Source organism: Desmodus rotundus, chromosome 3, assembly GCF_022682495.2.
Source record: "Desmodus rotundus isolate HL8 chromosome 3, HLdesRot8A.1, whole genome shotgun sequence".
Classification (NCBI taxonomy): domain Eukaryota; kingdom Metazoa; phylum Chordata; class Mammalia; order Chiroptera; family Phyllostomidae; genus Desmodus; species Desmodus rotundus.
This window is the reverse complement of record NC_071389.1, coordinates 154,349,465-154,375,550: the sequence shown is the minus strand read 5'-3', so window position 1 is coordinate 154,375,550 and position 26,086 is coordinate 154,349,465. Positions and strand designations below refer to the sequence as shown.

Below are 26,086 nucleotides of genomic sequence, written 5' to 3'. Positions count from 1 at the left end.
TTCCCTCTGGTCTGACCTAGGCCAGCTACTGCTGTTGCTCTCCAGTTGTCCACTTGGTGGCAGTGTCCTCCACCTTAGAGCTGGCCCTGGGCTCTCAGATCCTGGGTTCTGCATCTTGGGTCTGTGGTGAAGGGAGGAAGTCATCTGACTCTGGTTCACCTCAGCAAACTCTGTGAGTGTGTTGGGGGATGACACCCATAGTCAGTTCCCTTTGGAGACCTGCTCTTCCACTTGGCTCTTGAGACCGGTGGCACTTCCAAGAGCCACCAGCAACTCCCTTATCCCCTAGAACTCTCTTAGAACTCTCCCTACATCTGGCAGAAAGCTGAACACCTGACCCATAATCTTGGAACCCTCCCTATCACTCTGGTTGCTGTCTCCCTGCAGAGGTGTCCAACCTTTTGGCATCTCTGGGCCTCGCATTAAATACACAAACACTAACGAAAACTGATGAGCAAAAGAAAAAGGTCAGTGCACAATTTACGGAGTTGTGTTGGGCTGCATTCATAGCCGTCCCGGGCCGTGGGTTGGACACCTTTGCACGGTGTAAGGCTGGAAGCTCTGCAGAAGCTGATGCCGCCCTGCTCACCCTTCCCACATCACGGCAGAAGCACTGGGCTACTCCTCTCCTCCAGAGGCAGGCCTTGCTGCGAAGGACTAAACTTTTGTCTCTGGCAGGGTGGGTGAGAGCCCTTGAGGGGAGTATGGGTAAAGGTCAGCCCCCTGTCCCCACTCTGCACCAGTTAAGGCACACACACATTCTCTAATGTCACTTTATTGGAAGAGGCAACAGCAGCTGTAGCCCCAGGGCTTAGCCCAGAACCGGGTAAAATGGGGACTGTGCAGAATGAGTTTTAAATACTAGGAAGGATTTCACTGGTTCCTCCAGTCTGCAGGAAGGCTGCCAAGGCTGGAGCCTGGAGCCTGAAAAATGGAGCCTGAAAAAGGGAGGACGGGATGACAAGAGAAAGTTGTTCTGACGGTGGACCAGCACCTACACCGGTCCTAACGTGGTCTTTCACCCAGATGGGCTCCTTCTGTTTCAGTTCTCTGCCTCCCAAAGTGCCTGGTCTGGCTAGTGAGGCTGTTCCCGAGCTCCCAGCAGAAGAGAGGGCCAGGACCTCGGCGCGCCTCAGACCGGCTTTCATAGCCCGCCCACCCCACACACACCCCTCCCCCCGCCCCCGCTGCACAGGGATGCGATCTGTCCCTTCCCAAGCAGCTCTGTTCCTCCAGCGCGGCCTCTGCTCCCCAGCCACTGATACCCCCGAGCACTAAGGCCGCCTTCGGGAGCAGGCGGGTCCGCCCCACTGCCCAGCTCTCAAAGGATGGGATGGCCCCTTGGGTGAGGCCGACTGAAAGTGAATGAGGAGGGGAGCGGAGACGAAGGGCAAGTGAGGGATGTTTGGATTGGGGCCCCGCTCAGTCTGGGTAGATGATGAAGCCAGAGAAAGTGCTGTACTTGTTGGTGTTCCCGCCGTGCACCTTCCCGCCGTCCAGCTTGATGAAGACTTCATCCCCCACGTCCAGGTGCAGGATGACACTGTTGCTGGCATAGTCGTAGTTCTGGTCTGCGTCCTGGGCAATGGCGCTGGCCCGGACCTACCGAGGGAGAACAGAAACACGCCCTGTGCGGAGCTGGGGCAGTGAGATGGGTCCGGCCGAGTAGACGCAGCCGGGCCTGGGAGAGGCCACGCAGGGGTAGCTGGCTGCAGGGGCTGGGGAGGACGAGGAGAGGGCAGGAGGCCGCTGAGCTGCTCGGGCACCAGCGTTCACTAGCTGTGCGACTCCGGCAAGTTTCACGCCTTCTCTGGTCCTTCATTTGAGCTATAAGGCAGGAGGTAATCACAGAGCCTGCCTTCTAATGTTAGGATTAAGTGAGTACTGCACGTCAAGTGTGTTACACAGCGCTTGACACATAGAAAACGCTAGGGCTTTGCTATTATCATTCAAAAATAAAATGAAGATGTAGGATAATTTCTAAGATTCTGAACCCCCTCTGGCCTCCTAAACTTGCGTTCCCAAGTGATAGGGCAAGATGCGCATATGCGAATGAGAGGGTGCAGGCCTTAAAGGGGAAGGTACTGCAATGACGCCCATTTCTCTCCCAGCTCCCTCTGGCACCCCCACGTGCGGGTCGCCTTCTGCCCCAACAGGTAGTCCCTCCTCCCCTCTGGCTCGCTGCTGCTGGTTGCCTCCCACCTCCCGCCGCCAGCCCTGCCCACAACCCCCGTCTTCCTGTCCTGCGGGGGCTGGTTATTAACTCATTAATTATTCATCATTATTCTAATCACTATTTACTGTCCTCAGGGCCCGCAGCTCCTGCAATACTGAGTAGGAGCAGCTGGGCCCCTGCCCCCTCGGAAACCGACAGGCTCTAGATACACACTGTCCCCTCCACCCACTCACAGATACCCCTCATGGACCACACGCCTACTCATTGCTACCTGCAGGTAGAAACAAGAAACGCTTCATTTTTCACACCTTCACACCCTTGCAACAACAGACACACTTGCAACACACACACACTCCCTTGCACACATACTCTATCTCACTCCTACACACACACACACACACACATCTTTTCCCTGGGTTCCTGAGGGGCCCTGCTGGAAGGCCACCCCAATGCAGTGCCTGCGGGTCGTGAAGCAGTAGAGTGCTGTAGCCGCGAAGCAGCACCCAGGTTCCCACAGCCAGGATGAGCAGGCCTGACGCAGCAAGGCACAGCCGACACCAGCCAGCCCAGCAGGGGCTTCAGAGGTCACCACTATGTCCCAACCTTACCCCCTGCTGCTTGGCAGCCCAGGCACCTAAACCAGCCCTCATGCCTGAGGCCTTTCACTCCCCCTGTGTGTGTCCCGTGTCCTCAAGCTAAGTCCTTGGGGGCTCTTCTCCCAGGCCAAGGTGGCAGTGACTCTGACCACAGGGGCAGGGAGCAGCAGAACCTGAAGGCCAGAGGCTGCCAGTGAAGATGTGGGGCCTGGTCCGGTAGGCCCCACATTCTCTGCCTTGCCTTTCCTCCTCCAAGCTTGTCCTCTGCCACTTTCCTTCTCCAAATCCGTGCCTTCGGGCTACCTGGCTGGTGCCTTGAGTTACCATACCATATCCCATCTATGCCTACAGACTCAGTATCAGCCCAGTGTAAGGCCGCTTTAGAATTGGCCCCAAGCCCTGGGACTAGCAAGACAGCTGATGGTAAATGAGCCAGTGTTTTCTTGCTTTTCACCTTTTCCTTAAAAAATCCAAGCTGAATGCCCTCACACTGGAATGCCTGCCGACTGAGAACTGCCTGGGACGTGGCAGCCCGGCATTCCTGGATTCAGTGATGTTGTCTGGGGAAGGGGACCGGGTTGTGCAATGAGTACAGGGAGATTTAGAAAGCTACCTGGCAAATCTGGGGCCGGGTGGAGAGGGGCATCTCACCTGTCCATTCTTCATCAGGTCAGCCCACATGCTGGTGCCGTCTCCGCCGCGCATGAGCACATGGTAAGCGAAGAAGTAGACACCCGGCATGGGGCAGGTGAACTTGCCGCTGGCCGCTTCGTAAGCGTTGCCCACGTTAGTCACCACGTCGTCGAAGCGCAGCACCTCATAACCCTCGTGTGGCCGCCGCAGGCCAGCGTAGAAGGCAATTCGAGGCACATAGCCGGCAGGGGGCGCCACCCCGCCAGGGCCTGGGCCAGGAGGCCCAGGAGGACCTGGCCTTCCCGGCTCTCCTGGAGGCCCTCTGGGACCTGGTGGTCCCGGGGGCCCTCGAAGACCTGCCTTCCCGCGCCGGCCCACCTCTCCCTTGGAGCCTGGAGGAAAGGGGGGCACGGAGACAGGCGCGCCGTCGGGTCCTGGGCCTCGAGGCCCATGCGGGTCGCACACCATGCGACAACGACCCAGCATCTCATAATGCGCTGGCCCGCGGGAGCTGTGCACCAGCAGCGGAATAGCCACCAGCAGCAGCAGCACCATGGCCACCCCGACGGCCGCACCCGCCACCCGCTTGCGGCGGCTCAGACGCGACGCGGCCAGGGCCAGCAGATCCTCCTCACTCTTGGGCGCAATGGTGGCGGAGGCGCGGGGCTCTCTGTGGGCCCCGGAGGTGGAGGCCGGGCTCGTGTCTCGGTCGGGATCACCCCGACGGCTGCGCCTAGCCCCCCACTCCCCTGCAGGCTCTCGCCTCTGGGGTGCAGTTCCCCAAACCTTCCGTCAAGGCAGAGGTTCCGCCTGGGCTAGGCGGGAGCAGCTCCCGACGGTTCAGATCCCGTGGTCCTCTGTTACCCTCCTGTTCAGCCTAACGTCCCCGGGCATCTGACATCTGCGGCTTCTTGGGCGGCTGATTTCTTACAGATCTAGGATGCTTGCTCTCTGGACAGCTTCTTTCTCAAGGATGGCGCGGAGCCTAGGTCCCCAGCTACCCAGACGGATCTCTCCTGGCCGGAGCTGGGACTACTCTCCGCTCTCTGGACGTCCCGGACTCTGTGCTGAGGGTGGCAACCACCGGAGGCGATCCCCTCATAGGTTTGCTCTCTGGCCCTGGGTGAGCACTGATGCGCCTTTCTACCCCAGCCGCGGCCCCAGCCTCTGCTAGAGTCAGGGCCCTGCGTGTCTCTCCTGCTAGCGCATTCCCTCTCTGCGTCCCTAACCTTCCTTTCCTCCCTCCCAGGGTGGCTGTGCTGGTGGTGTGAGCAGCCGCGCGCCGGGAGCCGCTATAAGCGACCCGCTGCGGAGCGACCCCTGGCGCCCAGAGCGGGAAGCGTGGGGGCGGGGCAGGCAGCGGCCCCCGACCCGCGGCCCCCCGCCTCTTGGTTGATGCCTGGCTCTGAGCGGATTCTGCAGGGTTCACTGTTCCCGCCTAGCCTTACTTTCAGCCTCTATCCTGACTTGGGTAGTCCTAGAGCCCAGAGGAAACCAGAAATAGCCATGGGATTAATAAAAGGGGTTGAGATACACACACAGAAAAGACAGAGGTGAATTCCTGAGCTAAAAAGAGCTCCCCGACGCACCCCCCCAAAAAAGGAAAAGGAAAAGAAAATCCAACAAACAAACGAACAAGAAGGGCGAGTAAAAAGAAATTCACCACCCCACACCTCTCCGTGCCCATGATGGGAATATCAATCATATGGTAAAAGATTCAATGGAACATGATGGCTCGAACTGGAAAAGGCAAATCTCCAGCCACCCTTACCCTCGACCCTCGGTGCTAGGGAGCGCAGAGCAGCCGAGAGAGTGAGGGAGAGTAAGAGTAAGAAAACCGACTCGCCTGTGGAAGCGAGCAGGAAACCGGCAGGAACGCAGGAAATGGAACGACAGCAATCAAAGAGACGGAAAGCCAGATAGAGACGGAGAGACAGAGACAAAGCTTGGAAAAGAGACTAACTGACAGCCCCAGAGGGGGAGAGGGGGAGACAGAGACAGAGAGAGAGAGACAGGAGCCGAGACAGGTTGACAGATCGAGAGAGAAATGTAAATGGCGCGCTGCAGAGAGACACCCAGGTCCGTGTTCGGACTCCAATGTGACATATCAACTGTGGGGAAGACAAGGGGGCGGGGCAGTCCTTCAGCAGAGTGGTAGGCTCTGGGCCTGTGCGTTGTGACAGTGTGCTGGCAGGTGTGGACATGGCCATGGGACTCTGGACTTGTGTGTCCCTGGGTGAGTGAGATTGTGGATTGTGTCGTCTTTGTGAGTGTGTGTGTGTGTGTGAGGGCTATTTGAAGGGAGGTTTTATATTTGTCTTTCTTGTAGTCCTTAAATGTGGGACCCTGTGAATGCCATCTCAGGACTGGGCAGAGAGTACATTGGGGGAAACAATCAGAAGGCAGCTCTTGTCCCTTGTTCTGCCCAGCCCAGCCTAGCTCTAGCCCTGCCCTGGTCCCAGATTTTGTCCAGCCCTAGGATTTCAACCACCTTCCTTCCCCCTTCCTCCTACGTCTATGGTTACATAGAAACCCAGAGAAGTTGGACCCCACATAATAACTATTTGAAGCAGGAGTTTTAAGCTGGTTATGCAAATTACCATAACCAAAATACAGATTAAGTGCCAGGCAGCCTCCCTCCAGTGAGAGGTGACTGTGTCTGCCATTCAGAGTGACCAAGAGGGAACTCAAACTGTGATAGATCCCTCTCTGTGAGGGGTCAGAGTCCAGAGAAAAAGCTAGTGGCTGCATTCTTCCTTAGGGTCTGGCCTCTCTGAGGGAAAATGCTTGCTTACAGGGCCAGAGGCTTGGAGAAGGGGCTCCAGGGCAGGCAAAGGGGGGATGTTTGAAGACCCTGAAGGTGGACAGCTGCAAAGGGCCTCGTAGAGACCAGATAAGCCAGGACTGTGATGTATGGGGATATGTTGTGTAAAACGGAGGGCACGAGGCACTCTGCAGCATGATTATTGGGTAAAGGTGATTTCCTCATTTCTTGTTTCCTGTACCCCTTTCTTGCCTCTCCCAGTCCATACTGGTGCAGGGAGAAAGAGGTTGCTGAGGCTGGGCCTGTGTGGAGGGAAGCTCCTACATGTTTGAAATGGTTGGGAGAGAAAGAATTGGCAGCCAGTGGGGGAGGGGCCTCCTCCTCCAACCATAAATACAAATTTTATTCAAGGTCTTTGTCGCCATTTGTCTTCCTGGGGTGGGGGTGGGGGGCTGAGGGCCATGTCGCCCAGTGCATGTTTAATTCTGGATCTGCTCCCCCAGGCTGGATGATGGATGGATCAGAGAGAAGAGAGCAGGCCAGGGCTCGCATCAGCCTCCCCTGCCCAATCCTCAAGCCCCACTGACCCCGGGTCCTGCCACCCCTCTTCTTCCTGCCTCGCGGGGGCAATCTTTGCTCAGTCGCGCTCCCCATCCCACTCTCCTACTCACCAAGTCCCTCTTTTTGAGCCCCTGACTTCAGTCCCTTTCAGGTCCCAGCCCTCTTCTCTCTGGAGCTTCCCTTCTCCTCCTATCCCCTAGCCGCCCAGGCTACAAGCTGCGGTGACCAGCAGGGCTGCAGGCGGCAAAGGGTGTGTGTGGTGGGGGGAGCAGGCTTGGCTCACAGGGAGCTGAAGGGCCAGCTCCATGAATTTATTCATGTTCTGTTGCTCTTTCCCCACACTCTGGAATGAAGCTGCCAGCTCACCAGGTCCTTATTGCTTCCCCTGCAGCTGTCACAAGGAGGGATCTGGGTAGGGTCAAGACCAGTCCATGCTCCTGAGGTCAGAAGCCAAGTGTCTGGGCTCAAGAGGAAATTCTGGGGCCCAGGCTGGGATTTGGGATGATTTACCCAGAGCTCCTCAGGCAGCCAACCTGCGAGACCCCAGGGAGGTCTCCAGATATGGTTGGGAAGGGAGGTAGACAGAGAAGGTTGTGCTACAGGACACAGAAAGAGCAGTGGAGGTGAGGACGAGGCTGATGAGGGAGGAGAGGGGAGAGGAAGCCTTCAAGGAGTCCCCTAGGCTCCCCTATATGAAAGCACAGCCTAGACTGAATCCTGCCTTTACCTCCACCCTTGACTCTGCACTAACCCTGATCCTAATTTTAAACTATACACTTGACTCCTCTCCAATCCTCATATTGAACCCTAATTCCATAACCTCACTCTAAATGGAATCCACCCTGTCCTGGAACCCAGGGTTCTCCCAAGAATTTTCCCTAGGGCTTACAGTCAGGTGTGCCTCAGAGTTCTGAGGATCAGGCTTTTGATTAGCATGTGATTAGCATATGATTTGAATGTAACGTGAGCCTTCTACTTTGTGGGAGTTTTCATGTTAAAATTTCATGAAGTCTAGCAGAAAGGCCCTGGCTTTTTGAGGATTCTCTCTTTTTGTTTCTTCTCCCACACTCCTTATCACGGACTGAAATGCTCTCAAGGGGAAAAAGGAGGTGAGGAGATGAGCAATAAAGGGCTCATGGGAGGGAAGACCCTGGCAGTGTGATCCGCCCTTGTCATTTGCAGTGTAACCTCCACAAACCTCAGTTTCCTTATCTGTAAGGAGAGAGGAACCAGCTGGCTGATGTTACATTAAAATCTAAGGAAGCGCTTCTTCTCCACGTTTCTTTCTTTCCTTCCTCATCTTTTAGGGTCATTCATGAGGTGGTCCTCCTCCCTCCCACCCCATACACACATTCTAGCTTTCAGCTCCCACACCTATTGGAAGCAGCCTGGGTTTCCTGGTACCAGACCCGATATGAAGAGAAAGGAACTTTGCCCACCTCATAGCATGGAAATGGAAAAAGCGTTATTGAATGCTTACTGCGTGTCAGGGCTTTTACATGCAAGCTCTCATCGCATCCTCGCACCACCCGGAGAGGTGGATATATTGTCTCCATGAGGAAACTGGGGCCTTGAAAGAAAAAATGGCTTGTCCTATATCACCCAGTAAGTGGCAGCTGTAAAACTAGAGTTCCAATCTCCTAGCTTCCTTCTCAGTGCCCTGGAGAAGAGGCACCGGAGGCAGTGGAAGGGTGAGAGAAGCAGGACAGGAGTGGGGAGCAGGATCTGAATGCCTGTTGCGGGGAGACCTGCGTGTGAAGCCAACAGGGCGAGTACTTGGTTCGGTGTGACCTCCATCTCTAACATCGGCACTACAGAGACTGCCACCCAGTGGGTGCTCAATTGCTAGCTAGCAGATGTCGGTGGATGGTGGCTGCAGAGAAGCGGTGTTCAGACGGAAGAGCAAAGAGGGAGAGAGAAGGAAACGAAGTGAACCAAAAGGAAATATGCTCAGAAGGCAGAAGGGAGGAGAGCTGGCCCGGAGGACTGAGGACTGCTCTCCTCCTCCCACCACCAGCTGAGAAAACAGTCATGACCCCAGAGCCTGCACTCCGTTCGCCCCCTTGCACAGAGGGTCCACAGATCTCAGGCCCCGGGCGAGAAGGCGCGTGCGCCGCCCAGCCTAAGGCTTCCACTCATCTGTTGCCGGAGCCCGCGGCAGCGCAGTTCAGTGCAGCCTGGGGTTCAAAGGACTGCGCCAGTGCCCACAGGGCAGAGGACCGGCTCCTGGCTCCACAGGGAGCGGTTAGAGATCGCTTCCAAAGTGTCTGTCAGGCCACAGCACGCTGCTGACTTGTTTCTGCAGCCCTCGACCCTTGGTCAGGTGCACCTCCTCGCCCTACCATTCCTCCTCACCTCCTTTCGTGAGCCCCTTGTCCCCGCCGTCCTCCCGCTCCAGCCTCCAGTTAATGAAATGTGGTGAGCGGCTGCACAGACAGCTGTCAGACCCCTCATTTCTCCGCCGGGATATTGGATCCCGCGCTGAGAGGCCGACAGGTGAGCAAAGGAGTGGGGCCGGGAGCCGAGGGAGGGGTGCAGGCTGGTGAGGGCTCCGAGCCCAGGAGGCAGTGCCCAGCCCAAAGCCCCGAGGGCTCCGCTAAGCGACGTCGGCCTTAGGACGCTCTTTGTGCCCAGGGTCCCTAGCTTTTTCCTCTGGTCCAACAAGCAGGAGACTTAACAAGAGCCCCCCCCGCCCCCCCCACCGCGTCCAGAGCCGGGTGGACCCGAGACTCCTGGCCCTGCACCCTAGGCCCGCCTGGCTCGCTTGTGTACCGCGCGTAGTGTCCCTGATTCTGTGGCCGCGGCCGGGTGCTTCCTCCCACCTCCTTCCATCCCTTCGTTCTTGCTCCCCCTCCTTCCCGCGCTCCCTCCCCGGCGGCCGCGGCCTTTATTAGGGATTCCGCGGCTGTCGGTCCCACCATCCATCCTGTCCGCCGGCAATTAGGCGGCCAGACAAAGAGCAGCTTCGGATGGATGAGGGTCCCGGCGGATCGGAAATGTGAAGGGTCAGCGCTGCCGCCCGCGGCGCACCCCGCTCCCGGCTCTGCATAATCACCGGCCGCCCGTCACTCAGCCGGCGGCCCGGGGAGCTCCAGGGCCCGGGCTGGGGAGGGGCGGGGCTGGCACGGCGGCCTAGGCGCTCCGGGCAGAGCGAGGGCGGACCTGCAACAGAGCGCCTCCTGCCGGAGAACGAGGGGCTGCGGGGAACCGGAGGCACCTGGAGAGAGGGCAGGAATTGGCCGGGAGGGTTTCCCGAAGGCGGGCTGGGGGACGGGTGCCGGGGGGCTTCCGTTGAGGAAGCGGGCCCTGTAGCTCCTGGAGAGGACACGCTGTTGGCCCAGGCGCCCACTGCTAGGAGGCTGGGGGACCGAAGGCCCAGAGTCTCTGGTCTGTACAAGTGGAACTGCGCCCAGGACGAGCGAGCCCCTTTAGGGAAACTGAGAGTCTGTAGCCTGCTGCGCCTCTATCAGAACAGAATGATACTACGCTTCTATCCCCCATCTCTTAAGTAAAATCCAACCCACCTACATCAAATCCGGAAAAACTCCAAGGCTGAATGAGCCCGAGTGGGGCCTAGAGGAAGTTCAAGGAGTCCGGGGTTTTGCTGCGGATCTTTGGCGCTAGCTTCCAGCTGACAAATCGACATCTCAATCTGACAATTAGTGGTCGAGGTGGGGGGAGAGGGGTTCTCGCCGCCTGGACCACTTAACCCTCCCAGCGAGCGGCACAGAGGTGGGCGGTGCTGGCAGTGATGAACGACTCGGGGGGTGGGGGGGCCGGGGCCCCGAGCGCGCATTCATTACTGGACTGACAGGCAGGCGGCCGGCCGGGCGGGCCGCGAGTGGACGTGCCGGGAAGAGGCCTGTGGCAGGAGAGAAAGCGTAAGGGAGGTGTTTAACATCCCCACTGCCTGATCGGCTCCCCGATCTTGGCCTCGATCCTGGTAGTTCTTGATCTTGGCCTTTCAGCTGCTGGGGCTGGCACTGGTTGCAGAATTTGGGGAGCAGAGACGGGGACCTGAGCCCTCTCCTCAGGTTAGGCGATTTAAGGTCTGAGATGCCAAGAAAGGGTGTAGACAAGCCTTAGGACTAGGAGCTTCTGCCTGACCTGGGAGAAATTGTGCGTGTCTGCACACACAGAGATGGCGTGTGACAGGGATTGATGGGTGTGGATCTCGCAGAAGGGGCAGTGCCTGTGTGTGTCAGCGTTAGGGATGTGTCAGCCTGATTTTGTCAGTGGAGGTGTGAGCTGCGAGTGTCTGAGGATGAGGAAGAGGCTGCCTCTCCCTGCCTGTCTGTGCCCCCCCCCCCTCACCGCGGCTGTCAGCCCTGTTTTCAGGTCTGTAGGAAATGGCAGCGAGCACAGTGAGCTGCTGGGGTAGGGAGATACGTGTTACCTGTGAGAATGTTGGTCTGGAGGACTGCTCCCTCTCCCCACTTCCACCCCAAACATCATCCGTTTCCCAAGCTCCCTGAAAGTAGTGGGTATTTTCCCCCTCAAAGTCTGGAGACCCAGCTGCTGAGTCCTGGGGGAGGAAGTGGTTACTCCCAGTTTTCTATAGTCCACACACAGTCTCTATCACATATACAGTCTCTAATATTGGATCTGAGCTCAGCCCACCTGGCTTTCCCAGGCTGGTGGTGATCAGCGAGGAGGAGGCAGATTTCAGGAAGGGAAGAGGCCTCCATCAGACCTCCAAGACTGCCCACCTCTTTGGGGCCTGGGCTAATGGCTCCTGGGATTCCTACTTTTTGCATCTCAGGTCCAGTTACTAGTTGACACCTTGGGAGGATAATGATAATCATATTCTAATTCCTCTCCGTATAACTCTCATTACCTGACATTGTTTCCACTCTCCTCCCCACTCTCAGACACACCAGAGGGTGGATCCTTTTCCCCAGCGCTGCATCCCCCAGGTCTACAGGGCAGAGCTTTAGGGTGATTCTGGATCTCTGGTCCCGTTTTGTTCAGTGTCTTTCAGCCATCTTCTTTTTGCCTCGCTATTCCTTGTAGTGAAGGTATGTCTTGGAGCCTCTGTATCTTTGTTCCTGCAGCCCTCCTCCTTGTGTCTGCACGTCTCCGCATTTAGGGATATTTTCCAAATTCGTCTCCCTATATTTGCGGGTCTCTCTGTGCTCCTCTGAAGCTTCTCCCTCTGGGAATACCCCAGGGCAACAGTGAGGCCCATTGGAATGAAGAGAAGGAGGAGCGCTCCCTTCCTGCTCCCATCCAGCGGCGACTGCAACCGAGGGATGGCCAGTCAATGTCAGGGCCCGGCCACGGCCAGGTTGCTTCTCATTCAGGGCACAGGCGCCTGGTCGATGGCCCGCTGTCCGCCCCACTCCAAGACGCCCTTCTCCAGGCCCTCGCCCCCTCCGCCTTCCTGGAAAAGGCAAATTTGACATTTTTAAATCCCGAGTCTTTGAGGGATCGATGCGGCCCCGGGGCCCCGCCCGGGGTCGATATTCCTGATTGGGAAGCGGCCGCCGCGCGGAGCCGGGTGTAAATCACGAGGAGTGGGGGAGGGGTCTCCACGCCCCAGGCACGTGGAGCCAGGCAGGGCCCCTGCCCGCGCGAACCCCAGGGCAGTGGAATGACAGGCCTTAGAGATCGGGACACGAGCCCGCCCAGCGGTCCCCTCCTCCCCTGCTCGGCTCTGCCAACTCTGCGGGCCAGCTCCGGTCTCGCTTCAGTGGCTGCTACCCTCCGTTGCCCCTGGAGCCGCGGGGGAGGCCGGTGCTGGAGCCAGCCATGCGGCGGCTCCTCTGCGGCCGCTCCCGCGGGGCCTGGGCTTCGGCGGCGGCTGTCAAGAAGCCTACAGGCCGGCGGGGCCGGGAAGGGGCGGGTGTCGGGGGACAGTTGTTGGGGCGAGGGGGCGGGGGGAGGGGTTGGCTGGCGCGACTCTGACTCACAGTGGGAGCGCAACAGATGTTTGCGGAATTGAGGGACAGCGAAGTGGCGCGGGGCACCTAGCGGCGCGGAGCCCGGGGCTGGAGGGCGGGGCCGGGAAAGGGGTGGGAGTCCAGCCACTCAGGGGGGCTGAACTGGGGTAGACCCCCCACCCCTGCGACGGGGATAGTGAAGAACAAAAAAGAATGGATTAAGCGGGGAGTTTTAGGTCCCAACCTACAATCGCCTCCAGCGCCCCTGCCCTGCAATTCTTGAAGTTCTCTGTTGGGGAAACCGAGGCAGCGCGGCCGAAAAGAACAAGGAAAGTTAAAAGCAGGATCAGCGACGAGGCTGGGGAGGCAGCCGGAATTCCCGCGAGGGCCTCTGAATTCACCCGCCTGCCCCAGGCCGGCTTCTTGGTAAATGCACCACCACGCCCCCAGCGCAGCTCGGACCCTCGCTCCCACTTCGGCTGGCCGGATCCCCCAACTCCCCACCCCGCGCCAGCTGATAGAACAACAATTTGGGGAAAACAATCCGGGCCGAGTGACGGCCCCGTAATTGTGACAAAGTGAGTGCGGGCGACTGGAGAGAGCGCTAGGGCGGGAGCGCGGCGGGCCCAGGCGGAGGCAGGGGCGCCTTCCGCCCGCCCCGCCGCCTTCTAGTTCTCATTCTGGTCACCTCCCATCCCTCTCCCTGACTCTTCTCCAATTCTTCTTCACCAGGCCCCTGGCGCCTCCCTTCGCTTGTTCCTCCATCGCTCTTCCCTTTCCTCTCGGTAACAGCTCTTCTCCCGCCTCCGCCCCGCGGCAGCCCCTCCCCCGGTGCGCCTTTTCCTCTCTCACTTCTCCCTCTCTCCTCCGCCCTCCACGCGTTTCTCCATCTTTCCCTCGCGCTCAGGTCGCCCTGGGGCCCCTGGTTCCCTGCGCACAGTCCGCTTCTCTCCCTGCCCAGTCCTCGCTTCCTGAGCCTCGAGCCTCGTTTCTGGGAGGAAAGCGCAGGCCCGCACACCTGGGTTCATCCGTGGCCCAGGGGCCTGGGCGACCTGCCCTTCCTCCCCACTCCCGCCGCTGCCTCCTCCGCCCCTATCCCTGCGCCTGGAGAGAGTTTGTTTGTGCAGCGGCGGAGGCCGCCGCCAGAACTGTTTGCTGAGCTTAGCGCGCCGCTTCGCAGTGCGGGCCCAATTAAGTCTCATTCATTATTCAGCGCCCGGGTCCGCGCGCACCCGCAGCGGGCTGCTCCCGCGTCTCTCAGGGGCCCCTCAGCCCTGGCCCCACAAAGCGCTCTAACAGGCAGTAGGGAGCGCCGTCTTCCTTCCCCGGGCTGGGAGAAGGACTGAGGGGCCTGGGATTGTGGAGGGAACAGAAATTGCCAACTGCTGGGAGGCGACATGGGCGAGGCTCACCAGGCCCAGCCCACCCCCAAGTCAAGGCTAGAAGACCTTGGAGAGCCAAGCCTTTCCTGTACAGAGGAGGAAACAGTCCCCAAAAGCGGCGTGACTTGGCCAAGGTCACGTAGCAGAACCAGGATTGGAGCCCAGGATACTAAAATGAAGGCATCTTTCAGCCTAACTCCACCCCAGCATTGAGGCAAGAGGAAGGCAGACGGCGGCCTTGCTCTCCTGGTGGGACTCCCATCACCCCCTCCCCCTTTTGCTCCTGGTTCTCCCTTTCGCCATAGCCGGCGGAATACAGCCGACTTGAGGTTCCTGCTGGATCGAGAGGCTCCTGAGGTCTCAGGCCCAGGTCTAGATGTAGTGCCCCCTGGCTGGCACTGCTGGAACGGGGCGGTGAGGCAAACTCGGGGGGGGGGGTATGTGCGCGGGGGTGGGGGGAGTCTCTCTGCAGCCGATCTTTGGGTGTAGAGGAATTGGACGTGGAACCATCCAAGGCAGCCTTTAAGGTCAAGTAGGGAGAGAGGAGAGTGCTTCTTGAGGTGAGGGGGAGTCACCCTCCCATTTGTGGGAGTGGAAAAGGGCGATCAAGGGACTATTTTTGCCTTTATAGGGGACTGCGACTTTGCCCGGGAAAATGGACAAGGTGAGTCAGGGGACCCGCCGGGCGCTTGTGTGAGCAGCAGCGCCACCTGGCGGCGGCGGCGCCGCAGTGCAGGAGCGCTCAGCCGCGAGTTGGGCACGTGCCCCGCCCCTTGGAGTGTGGGGAGGCCGGGCACGCCCAGAAAACCTGAACCTTTTGGTCGGAGAGGGCGGGCCCGGGAGCCGGGAGGCCGACAGGTGATCGCGAGGGGCCCCGGGAGGGCCTTAGGGAGGGGCCCGGCCCCAGCGTTCTGACTTCCGTGACAGTGCAAACACAGAAAGACAAAGTCCATTTGGATGGAGGTGGGAGCCGAGTGAGAGGGGCCATTTTGACTCTGCGGCCCGAGGAAGTGACTGGTCTGACGGGCCTGGGAGCGGGGCACGCAGGTACCGCCGCTCACCCTGGGGCTGGTGGGGCCTGGCTGGTGGTCATGAGGCCCGCTCACGAGGAGGGGAGACTGGCAGGCACGCTTTGGCATCCGGTTTGGTATTCTGGGGATTCATGGCTGCTTTGGAGAGGCTTTCCAGGTCTGCCCTGACGGGAGGTGGTTGAGTTTTGGGGTGCCAGGTTCTAGGCCAAAACGTAGTTTTCCAGAGCTGTTTAAGTGGAGCGAATTCAGGACCTTTTGCAAGTTTGACACGTGGGAAGATTTCATGGCCTGGGGAGCTGGGAAGGCTGGAGAAGGGCTAAAACCTTGGCCAAGTGTCTTGAGTCCGCCATAGTCGGAGTTGGGCAGGAACTTTCGAAATGGGTAGGGACTTGAGAAGGGCGTCCAGTTCAGTCCACTCCCCACCGAGTCATTCCCCGGGCCAGTCGTCTGAGGGGAAGTCGAAAATGTAAGCTTCTGATTTTTTTTGTCCCTGTGTTGAGTTCTCAGTTATTCAAGTGAAAGCATTTGAAACATTCTTGTCCTAAATTTGGAGTCGCTGTGGTTGTCAAAAATGGACACGAGGAGTTAGTCCAAATGGTCCAGGTGAAGCAGCATTCCAGGGACACTCAGGAAGATCTGGACTCCGACCCTCCCTGGAAGGAGATACGGTTACTGTGTTGTGACCTGGATATAGTCTCACGGCTGATTTTTTCCATCTCCTAGGGTCTAAGGATAACTCTGGGGCCATGATGGCCGTGATTCTCCCAGAGGACCCCAGATTTCTGCACTCTGAGCAATGTCAGATGCCACCAGACTTGTCCTGAGACCTTTTCCCTAAAGGATGGCCAAGGGGCTCCTGGTGACCTATGTCCTCTGGGCTATCGGGGGCCCTGCTGGGCTGCACCACCTATACCTGGGCAGGGACAGCCATGCACTGCTCTGGATGCTTACCCTGGGGGGTGCTGGGCTGGGCTGGCTCTGGGAGTTCTGGAAGCTCCCAAGCTTTGTAGCTCAGGCCAACAGAGCCCAGGGACAGAGGCAGAGTTCAGGAGGGGGGACACCCCCTCTGAGTCCCATTCGCTTTGCCGCCCAGATGCTAGTAGGCATCTATTTTGGCCTTGTGGCTCTCGTTAGCCTTTCCTTCATGGCCAGCTTCTATGTTGTGGGCCTCCCACTGGCAGTTGGCTTAGGAGTCTTGCTGGTGGCTGCTGTTGGCAACCAGACCTCAGACTTTAAGAACACACTAGGGGTGGCATTTCTTACTTCCCCTGTCTTCTATGGCCGCCCCATAGCTATCCTGCCCATCAGCTTGGCGGCCAGCATCACAGCCCAGAAGCATCGCCGCTACAAAGCTTCAGTTGGGTCAGAGACACTCAGTGTGCGGCTCTACCGCCTGGGCTTAGCTTACCTTGCTTTCACGGGCCCGCTAGCATACAGCACCCTCTGCAACACAGCTGCCACCCTCAGCTATGTGGCGGAGACCCTTGGCTCCTTCTTGAATTGGTTCAGCTTCTTCCCTCTCCTTGGCCGTCTCATGGAGTCCGTCCTCCTCCTGCCTTACCGGGTCTGGAGGCTGCTGGTTGGGAATCTTGGCTTCAGCAGCGGCTACTTCCAGGAGTGGGAGAAGCTCTATGAGTTTGTTCACAGTTTTCAGGATGAGAAGCGTCAGCTGGCTTACCAGGTAAGGCTTTCTTCCCGCTCGTTCCTGTCTGGGAGTTCGACTAAGCCTTATTGGAGCTGGTGCCCTGATGTGGAAGTCTCGTTTTCATGTCTGCTGGCTTCTTTGGGTTTCTCTGTGTAATGGGGGAAGGTGCAGAGACTCTAATAGTGGGAAAAATATGTGTATTTTATTTACTTTTTATTGAGGTATAACTTATACAAAGTATACTAATTTCATGGACAGACCTATGTAACCACCACTCAGATCAAGATATGGAATATTTCCACCCCTAAAAAGAGCCCCTTGCGCCCCTTCCCAGCTTATACTCCTTTCCTCGGAGGTAACCGCTGTCTGACTTCTGTTACCACAGATTGGTTTTGTCCAGTCTTGAACTTCATATAAGTGGAATCATTCAGTATTTACTCTTTTGTGTCTGCTTTCATTCAACCTCATGTCTGTGAGATTTATTCATACTGTTGTACACAATTGTAAATTGCTTGTTTTCATTGTTGTACAGTTTCCCATTGTAAGGGAATTGTATGGGAAGTATGCCAGAATTTATTTGTCCACTTTTGATACATTTGGGTTCCGGTATGGGACTATCCTGAATGAGGATGCTATGAATGTTCTTGTACATGTCTTTGGTGGGCATACATGTTAATTTCTCTCGCAAGGAGGAAGTCTTGTCAGGGATGTGAAGTTCCAGATTGGAAAATGGGCAGCTATGATTAAAGGCAAATTCTGGTTCTTGCCATGAGATCCAGAGCTTGTCCGTGTTGCAAAAGGCTGGAATTCTAATGTCAGGCTCTAGGCCTTTTCTATGGTCAAGCAGGAGCGCCTCCCAGAGATATCACAGCCTGATTTAACAAGGGAACAGAGAAAGGCCCAGGTGCCCTGCAATTTATGGGATTCTAATTTGTCAGTTTCTGCTTCCCTAAGGTTTTGGGTCTCTTAGAAGGGGCAACAAAGGAAGAAATACATCAGAGATACCGGGAGCTAGTGAAGATCTGGCACCCTGACCACAACCGGCACCAGACAGAAGAGGCTCAGAGGCACTTCCTGGAGATCCAGGCTGCATATGAAGTCCTCAGTCAGCCCAGGAAGCCGAGGGGATTCTAGAGGTGAGAAGAAATTTGAGGATGGACTCTTCCTGGCAGAGCTGGGCAGCTTGTCCCAGCCCAGCTCTGCTCACAGGGGGCACCCAACAGCACTAAAGAAACTGCTTATAGTGGAGATGGGAAAACCTTAAAGGGGTGAGGAAGCTATTGTGGTAGAGGAATGTATTTATGTATTGAATTTCTGAGTTCTTGGCTGTTGTATTCCTATTTTTTTTTCTTAAAACCAGAAAGTGAAATGAAAGACATTATAAATCCAATAAAACGTCTTTTAGAGAATAGACCACTTTATCCCACCCCTAGTACATTAATGAGTGAGGGAGGAAGCTTATTTAACATTTTTTTAAATGTGTAAAGCACTGGATTAGGAGGTTGAAGAAAAAATGTGAAGGTTCTAATATTTTACAAATTACCCTGTGACAAAAGGGATTTGATCTATTTTGTGGCTTACTAAGAGGTAAGGCTGATGTTAAACTTCAAAATTTCAGAAAAATATTTTAATTCCATTTGTAGGAGAACTTTCCAAGAGCTACACTTTTTCCAAGAAGGAATAAGGTGTTGGGGAGTAGTGGGTAGTGAGTCTCCCCTTGCAGACTCTTCTGCTTGTGGGGAGTCCTCAAACTTTACATGGGTGGTTGGACTGGCTGACTCCTCAGGTCTTCTCCAAACTTAGGATCTGACTCTGAAGCTGCAACACCTCGCTCCCTGGGAGCTTACACGGATACACAGATATCAAAGTCAGCCTTGTTCAGTTTTTGAGCTGTGTGTTATAAGAGGTGTAAAAAGAGTGCATTGGGATATTGGAGAAGGGACAGATGCCATTGTTTTATGGGGACTCATGGAAGAATTCATGATTTTATATCTCATATGCCTTTATGGGGATTTAGGGAAACCCTAGGGAAACAGCAGCTTGAGTATCTCAAGGGAACCTTACTTAATTCCCGGTTCCTAGCCAAGTGTAGAAGAAACAGTCCAGGATGCAGAGGAAGACTAGAGACCAGGCACAGGATGTTAAAATTATATGCCTTAACTCCAGCTTTCTTGCTAATTTTTTTTAAAGATTTTATTTATTTATTTTTGGAGAAAGTAAGGGAGAGAAACATCAATGTGTGGTTGCCTCTTGCGCTCCCCCCACTAGGCACCTGGCCTGCAAGCCAGGCATGTACCCTGACTGGGAATCAAACCAGTGACCCCTTGCTTCTCAGGCTGGCACTTAACTCACTGAGCTGCACCAGCCAGGGCTGCTCTTCCTTTTTATGTGTGTGTATCTCTCATACTATTTTGGCTAGTATTTTCTACAGATTAAAAAAAAGTTTCAATCAATTGAGAGGAGTGCAATTTGTAGACTTTCTTTGCATTCATATATAAAAAAACCTTTTTTTTGCCAATGAATTTTTTTAAAGATTATTTATTCATTTTTAGAGAGAAAGGAAGGGAGAGAAAAAGAGAAGGAGAGAAACATCAATGTGTGGTTGCCTCTCACTCATTCCCCACTGAGGACCACGCCTGCAACCCAGGCATGTGCCCTGACTGGGAATCGAACCGGTGACCCTTTGGTTTGCAGGCTGGTGCTCAGTCCACTGAGCTACACCAGCCAGGGCTTTTTGCCACAGAATTTATATACCATGATTTCAAGACCAAAAGTTTTAGCAACTTTTTAAAGTTGCGCAAAATGACATACATTTCCTCTGAAAAACACAATTTGTCAAATTATTACATGGAATTTTAATGAGACATTTTCATAGACTATTAATTAGTAACTTACTAACTTAGGACATGTTGTACTACATCTGCAAAATGTAAATATTAAAAATAATTTATGGAGAACCAAGATGGCAGCGTAGGTAGACACACTGCGCCTCCTCGCACAACCAGAACTGACGGAAAATTGAATGGCAAGGAAATCTGACACCAAGGAAATAAAAAATAAACATTCATCCAGACCGGTAGGAGGGGCGGAGACGGGTACCGGGGTGGAGAGGACTCGAGTGGCTCTGGCGGACCGAGACTGGCAGAGTGTGGGACGAACGGGGCAGGCAGTCTGACCACTAGCAGACCCTGCGGCCCCACATTCTCGCACAGATAAACTGAGAGGGCCGGACTCAGAGTGGTGGAGAACGGGGCAGGCAAAGCGGCAGGTAGCACCCCACGGCCCCACATTCGCGCACAGATAATCAGGACAAATGGCGGGGAGCGAAGCAGACCACGTAACCCAGGGCTCCAGCTCAGGGAAATAAAGCCTCAAACCTCTGATTGAAAACGCCCGTGGGGGTTGGGGCGGCAGCAGGAGAGACTCCCAGCCTCACAGGAGAGGTGGTTGGAGAGACTCACAGGGGCCTAGAGTGTGCACAAGTCCGCCCACTCGGGAACCAGCACCAGAGGGGCCCAGTTTGATTGTGGGTAGCGGAGTGAAAGATTGAGGCCCGGTGGAGAGTGGAGCAGGCGCCATTGCTCCCTCTCGGCCCCTCCCCACTATAGCGTCACAGTGCAGTGAACAGCATTACCCTGCCCCGGGAACACCTAAGGCTCCGCCCCTTAAAGTAACAGATGCACCAAGACAAAAAAAAAAAAAAAAAAAGGCCCAAATGACAGAACACTTCAAAGCTCCAGAAAAAATACAACTAAGCGAGGAAGAGATAGCCAACCTATCGGATGCACAGTTCAAAACACTGGTTATCAAGACGCTCACAGAATTGGTTGAATTTGTTCGAAAACCAGATGAAAAAATGAAGCCTATGCTAAGAGAAACAAAGGAAAATGTACAGGGAACCAATAGTGATGCGAAGGAAACTGGGACTCAAATCAATGGTGTGGACAAGAAGGAAGAAAGAAACATGCAACCAGAAAAGAATGAAGAAACAAGAATTCGGAAAAATGAGGAGAGGCTTAGGAACCTCCAGGACATCTTGAAACGTTCCAACATCCAAATTATAGGGGTGCCAGCAGGAGAAGAGGAAGAACAAAAAATTGAAAACTTATTTGAACAAATAATGAATGAGAACTTCCCCAGTCTGGCAAAGGAAATAGACTTCCAGGAAGTCCAGGAAGCTCAGAGAGTCCCAAAGAAGCTGGACCCAAGGAGGAACACACCAAGGCACATCATCATTACATTCCCCAAGATTACACAGGAGAGAATCTTAGAAGCAGCAAGAGAAAAGGAGACAGTTACCTACAAAGGTCTTCCCATAAGACTGTCAGCTGATTTCTCCAAAGAGACCTTACAGGCAAGAAGGGACTGGCAAGAAGTATTCCAAGTCATGAAAGGCAAGGACCTACATCCAAGATTACTGTATCCAGCAAAGCTATCATTTAGAATGGAAGGGAAGATAAAGTGCTTCTCAGATAAGGTCAAGTTAAAGAAGTTCATCATCACCAAGCCCTTATTATATGAAATGTTAAAGGGAGTTACCTAAGAAAAAGAAGATAAAAAACAGGAACAGTAAAAATGACAGCAAACTCACAGTTATTAACGACCACACCTAAAACAAAAACAAGAGCAAACTAGGCAAACAACTAGAACAGGAACAGAACCATAGAGATGGAGATCACAAAAAGGGTTGTCAATAGGGGAGTGGGGTGGGGGGGAAGGTACAGAGAATAAGTAGCATAGATGATAGGTGGAAAATAGATAGGGGGAGGGTAAGAATAGTGTAGGAAATGTAGAAGCCAAAGAACTTATAAGTATGACCCATGGACATGAACTATAGGGGGGGAATGTGGGAGGGAGGGGGTGGGCAGGATGGAGTGGAGTGAGGGGGGCGGGAAATGGGACAACTGTGATAGCATAATCAATAAATATATTTAAAAAAATAAAAAATAATAATTTATAAGGTAAAAAGAGGCAAAAGAGTAATTAGGGGCTTTACTTGATTTAGAAAATCATTTTACTGTCCTCAAATTCTGTTTTTGTTACAAAAATATGAGTGTATATATATTTTAAAGTAAGGTGGTATCTTATTTTTAAAATGTTTCATTTATTTTTAGAGAGAGGGGAAGGGAGGGAGAAAGGGAGAGAAACATCACTGTGTGGTTAACTCTCCCATACCCCCAACTGGGGACTTGGCCCCCAACCCAGGCACTTGCCCTGACTAGGAATTGAACCCACAACCCTTTGGTTCACAAGCTGGCACTCAATCCACCGAGCCACACCAGTCAGGATCATTGGTTTATTCCTGTATGTGCCCTGACTGGGGATCAAACCTGCAACCTTGGCGTATCAGGACCACACAGTACCTCTGAGTACCAACCAACTGAGCTACCTCATCAGGGCAAGATACCCCTTTTCACCTGCACATTGTCCTTGCACAACTCTCTTGTCATTCCTTTGGCAGATTCATTTCAGTTAGGGAGGCTATTCCCTGATATCAGTAGTTTTCAATCCTTTTATGCAGAAAAGCAGAGGTATTTATATTTTTCAGGTACTATAGTTTGGGTGGTCTGACACCCAACTTTTACGCCTATTGGTTACTTTAGTGTGGTTTGATACTAAGCATTCCGCAGGAGATAGTTTTTTGGGGGGAGGTGGGTTATGGCTGGGGCACTAGGTGAGAAGTGAGAAAGAGGTTGAATGTTTATTACCTCTTAGTAGAAAAGACTGTCTGATCAACTCACGTTTGGATTCCTTCTTGTCCTGTCTGTGCGCAGATACTGAAACTGAGTCCTTGCTAGGAGTAGACTACCCACCCACCCTCAGAGGACATCTGTTCATGTATCTAACAGCCAATGGTATAGTCCAGCCTTTCTTTTTTAAGGATAACAGTAACATTTTGTTAAACTATTTCTAGAATTGCCCTGGCTGGTATAGCTCAGTGGATTGAGCATGAGCCTGCAAACCAGGGGGTTGACCGTTCAATTCCCAGTCAGGGCAAATGCCTGGGTTGCGGCCCAGGTCCCTAGTGGGGGGCATGCAAGAGGCAAACACACATTGATGTTTCTCTCCCTCTCTTCCTCCCTTCCTCTCTCTCTAAAAATAAATAAATAAAATATTTAAAAAAAACTATTTAGAATCTAAGCAACTTTATAAACACAATACCTATAATGATGTCAATCAAGCAATTCCATCAACTCCTCAGAGAAGGTTATTGTTATTTCCACTGTATAGATTAGCACACAGTCGTAGGGAGATTAATTTTCCCAATGACTTTTAAGTGGCTAAGCTGGGGTTTAAACTCTGATCATTGTGACGTAAATTTATGCTGTTAGCCATGACATTCTATTTCCATTGCTATTTTTAAAAGTTGAGGTATAACTATAGTACATAATATTAGTTTCAGGTGTATAGCATAGTGATTCAATATTTGTGTATATTGTGAAATGATCTCCACAATCATGCTAGTTAGCATCCATCACCATACATGGTTACAGAGTTTTTTCTTGTGATGAGAACTTTTAAGGTTTACTCTCAAAGCACCTTTCAGATATGCAACACAGTGTAATTAAATGTAGTCACCATAGTGTACATCACATCCCCAGGACTTACTTACTGTAACTGGAAGTTTGCGCCTTTGACCACCTTCACCCCCAGCCCCTGACTCTGGCAGCCACCAATCTGTTCTCTGTATCTGTAACCTTGTTTTTTATTTTTGTTTTTAGATTCCACATATGAGATCATATGGTATTTATGTTTCTGTCTGGCTTATTTGACTTAGCATAATACCCTCAAGGTCCAGTCTACCCATGTTGTTGCAAACAGCCTTTTAAAAAAAAAATGAAAGAAATGATGTAAACCCATATAAATTTAGAACTTCTGGTAGGGAACTCTACTTTGATGCCAACCCTGGGACATAGTCATTGATTTTGCTCATGATGTGCTTCCCAAAGGATCTGACATAATGGAAATCAGCTGAAAGCAGAAGTTCACTAAGATAATTTTAAATATATATTGTCTTTTAAAAAATTGATTGATTGAAAAAAATTTTGATTGATTGATTTTAGATAAAGAAAGGAAGGGGGAAGAGAGAGAGAGAGAGAGAAACCATTGATTTGTTGTTCCACTTATTGATGCATTCTTTGGTTGATTCTTGTATGTGCCCTGAGCAGGGACCAAACCCAGAACCTTGGCATATTGGGACAGTGTTCTAACCAAATGAGCTACCTAACTAGGGTTAAAATAAATTTTTTTTAAAAAACAACTAACTAGTAAGTAAGAAGTCTTCCTTAGTCTCTACCTGAATTGATTCAATGAAATCCAGTGAATTTTTATTGTCCCACTGCCACAAATAAAAAATTCATAGGACCTCTTTTTAAAACATTTTAAAAGATTTTATTTATTTATTTTTTGAGAGAGGGGAAGGGAGGAAGAGAGGGAGAGAAACATAGATCAGTTACCTCTCACATACCCCTAACTGGGGACCTGGCAACCCAGGCATGTTCCCTGACTGGGAATCAAACTGTCTTTTGGTTCGCAGGCCAGCACTCGATCCACTGAGCCACACCAGCCAGGGCCATAGACCCTTCAAAAAGAGTTGGAAGGGAACTGAGTAGGCCTCTACCCCAAGTACCTGTCTAGTGCAGAATCTTGAGGATAGCTTGCTTCAGAGATGACCATTTTGGCTTTTGTTGAATAGGAAATTTCCTACCTTTTCCACCTTTTGAATATCTGTAATAGTTAAGAACTATTTTATTGAACTGAAATTAGCTTTACTGTAATTTCTTTCTAGGTTGGCCATCTTATGCTACAAAGAACAAAAGCCAACAAGAAGCCCTGCCATGGTGAGAACCCGCCCTTCATCTCATATCCCTCTAAATCTTCCCTTTTCCAGATTAAACATCACCTTGTTTAAGGAAGCACTGCAGTTCTTAGAAAGACCACAGATGGAGAAGTGAGGAGATGGGATTCTACTTCTGCCTTTGGCGACCAGAGGGCTGACTTTGGATGAGTCCCTTCACCACCCTGGGCCTCAGGGTTTTCCTTGCAGCGTGAGGAAGTGGGACTTGGAGGACCTCTCAGATTGCTCTCAACACTGGATTCTGGGTTCTGTTTAGCCCTGTTAAATGGTTTGTCATCTTCTGTGTGCCCTTTTGTGGACACTGTCTTGTGAAGAAAAGAAAATAGGTAATGGCTTGAAGAACAATATAATGGTCACCATCGCCCCCCAATAAAAAACCCACCTCTGTCACACTGTTTTCATTTATTCATGATCTCTTTGTCCTCATCCCTAAATACACATAATTCCCGCTACATGATTGAGTCATATCAGGGATATAAATTTATACTGTTTTTCTCCCCCTCACAGAATCATGAGCATTTATATATATTACTATGAAGAATTCATAGATACACTTTATTGAGATTTAATTCACGTGCCATAAAATTCACTCTTAAAGTATACAACTTAGCAGGGTTTAGTATGTTCATAAGGTTGTGCAAACATCAACACTAACTTCAGAATGTTTTTACCACCCCCGAAAGAAACCTCATTGCCGTTGGCAGTCAGTCTCTATTTTCTTCTCTCAGCTCCCGGCAACTGCCGATATACTTTCTGTCTCTATAGAGTTGCTTCTTCTGGACATTTTATATAAATGGAATCGTACAATATTTTCTTTTGTGTCTGGCTTTTTTCTCTTACAATGTTTTCAAGATGCATCCATATTGTAATGTGCATTAGCACATTTTTTCAAATAATACATTATTATATTTTAATGCTGTATAATATTCCCTTTTGGGGGAGACATTTAGGCTATTAATATATATTTGTGTTATAAAGACTGCTGCATCTATATCTTCATTCATCTAATTCATCTGTTCTCTTGAATTATTTCAGAATAAATTCCCATGGGTGGGATTACTGGGTCAAAAGGTATGAACATTTTTATGGCTCTTGTCAATATTGCTCTTAAATCGTGGTGCTTAGAACGAAATGCGAGTCTCAGATGTGTTCAGATAGAGCAGGGTACTGTGGGGTTATTAAGTTCTCAAGGTCTGGACAGTATATCATTCTTTAAATCAAGCAGCCTACAAATTTATTAGCTTTTGTTGTTGTTGCTCATTGAATATATAGCCAATAAGGCCCTTAGATCTTTCCCTAGGCACTGTGTCTTAAAGCTATGTTTGCATTTGCTCTATGACCCAAGGTCTTTTGAGGACTCTCTGACTTGAATTTAGTGTTTCTTTGTTTTCTATTTTAACGGTGGTTGATCCTAACAAGCTGGCAGGTGTGGGTTATTGCAGTCTTAGCTGGGAACTGCAGATGGCGCCTTAAGGCTGTCACAAGGGTAAAATACGTGTCTTCCCATTTTCAGGATCTGGTAGTGGCATCTCCAGGGCAGGTTCATTACTAGAGTTCA

General features: G+C 52.5%; 2 protein-coding genes across 5 annotated transcripts; one reads left to right on the top strand and one right to left on the bottom strand.

The window, feature by feature from the left end:
* Positions 1-1,422: 1,422 nt before the first annotated feature.
* On the bottom strand, positions 1,423-3,960 carry C1QL4 (complement C1q like 4). Its single transcript, XM_024575347.1, has 2 exons — positions 3,424-3,960; positions 1,423-1,602 (listed from the first exon to the last, which is right to left on the bottom strand). The coding sequence occupies exons 1-2, from the start codon at positions 3,958-3,960 to the stop codon at positions 1,423-1,425; spliced, it is 717 nt and encodes a 238-aa protein (XP_024431115.1).
* A 10,808-nt stretch (positions 3,961-14,768) lies between these two features.
* Positions 14,769-24,933, top strand: DNAJC22 (DnaJ heat shock protein family (Hsp40) member C22). Of its 4 annotated transcripts, none has more exons than XM_024575631.4 (4): positions 14,789-15,041; positions 15,749-16,706; positions 17,625-17,806; positions 24,460-24,933. In XM_024575631.4, exons 2-3 carry the CDS (start codon positions 15,867-15,869, stop codon positions 17,802-17,804), a joined length of 1,020 nt encoding a protein of 339 aa, XP_024431399.1. In that variant the 5' UTR covers positions 14,789-15,041; positions 15,749-15,866; the 3' UTR covers positions 17,805-17,806; positions 24,460-24,933. The 4 variants fall into 4 exon arrangements, with proteins under 4 accessions (XP_024431400.1, XP_024431399.1, XP_024431397.1 ...); XM_024575629.4 differs by having other exon boundaries at positions 14,798-15,041; positions 24,562-24,933; XM_053921534.1 differs by lacking the exon at positions 14,789-15,041 and adding an exon at positions 15,049-15,182 and having other exon boundaries at positions 24,562-24,933.
* Positions 24,934-26,086: the final 1,153 nt, after the last annotated feature.

What these genes read in the sequence shown, in the direction of transcription:
- C1QL4 (XM_024575347.1), bottom strand. Translation starts at nt 3,960, where the DNA reads ATGGTGCTGCTGCTGCTGGTGGCTATTCCGCTGCTGGTGCACAGCTCC. An exon ending in ACCTGATGAAGAATGGACAG is followed by an intron (nt 1,603 to 3,423) that starts GTGAGATGCCCC and finishes CTCCCTCGGTAG; the next exon opens with GTCCGGGCCAGCGCCATTGC.
- DNAJC22 (XM_024575631.4), top strand. Translation starts at nt 15,867, where the DNA reads ATGGCCAAGGGGCTCCTGGTGACCTATGTCCTCTGGGCTATCGGGGGC. An exon ending in AGCGTCAGCTGGCTTACCAG is followed by an intron (nt 16,707 to 17,624) that starts GTAAGGCTTTCT and finishes TGCTTCCCTAAG; the next exon opens with GTTTTGGGTCTCTTAGAAGG.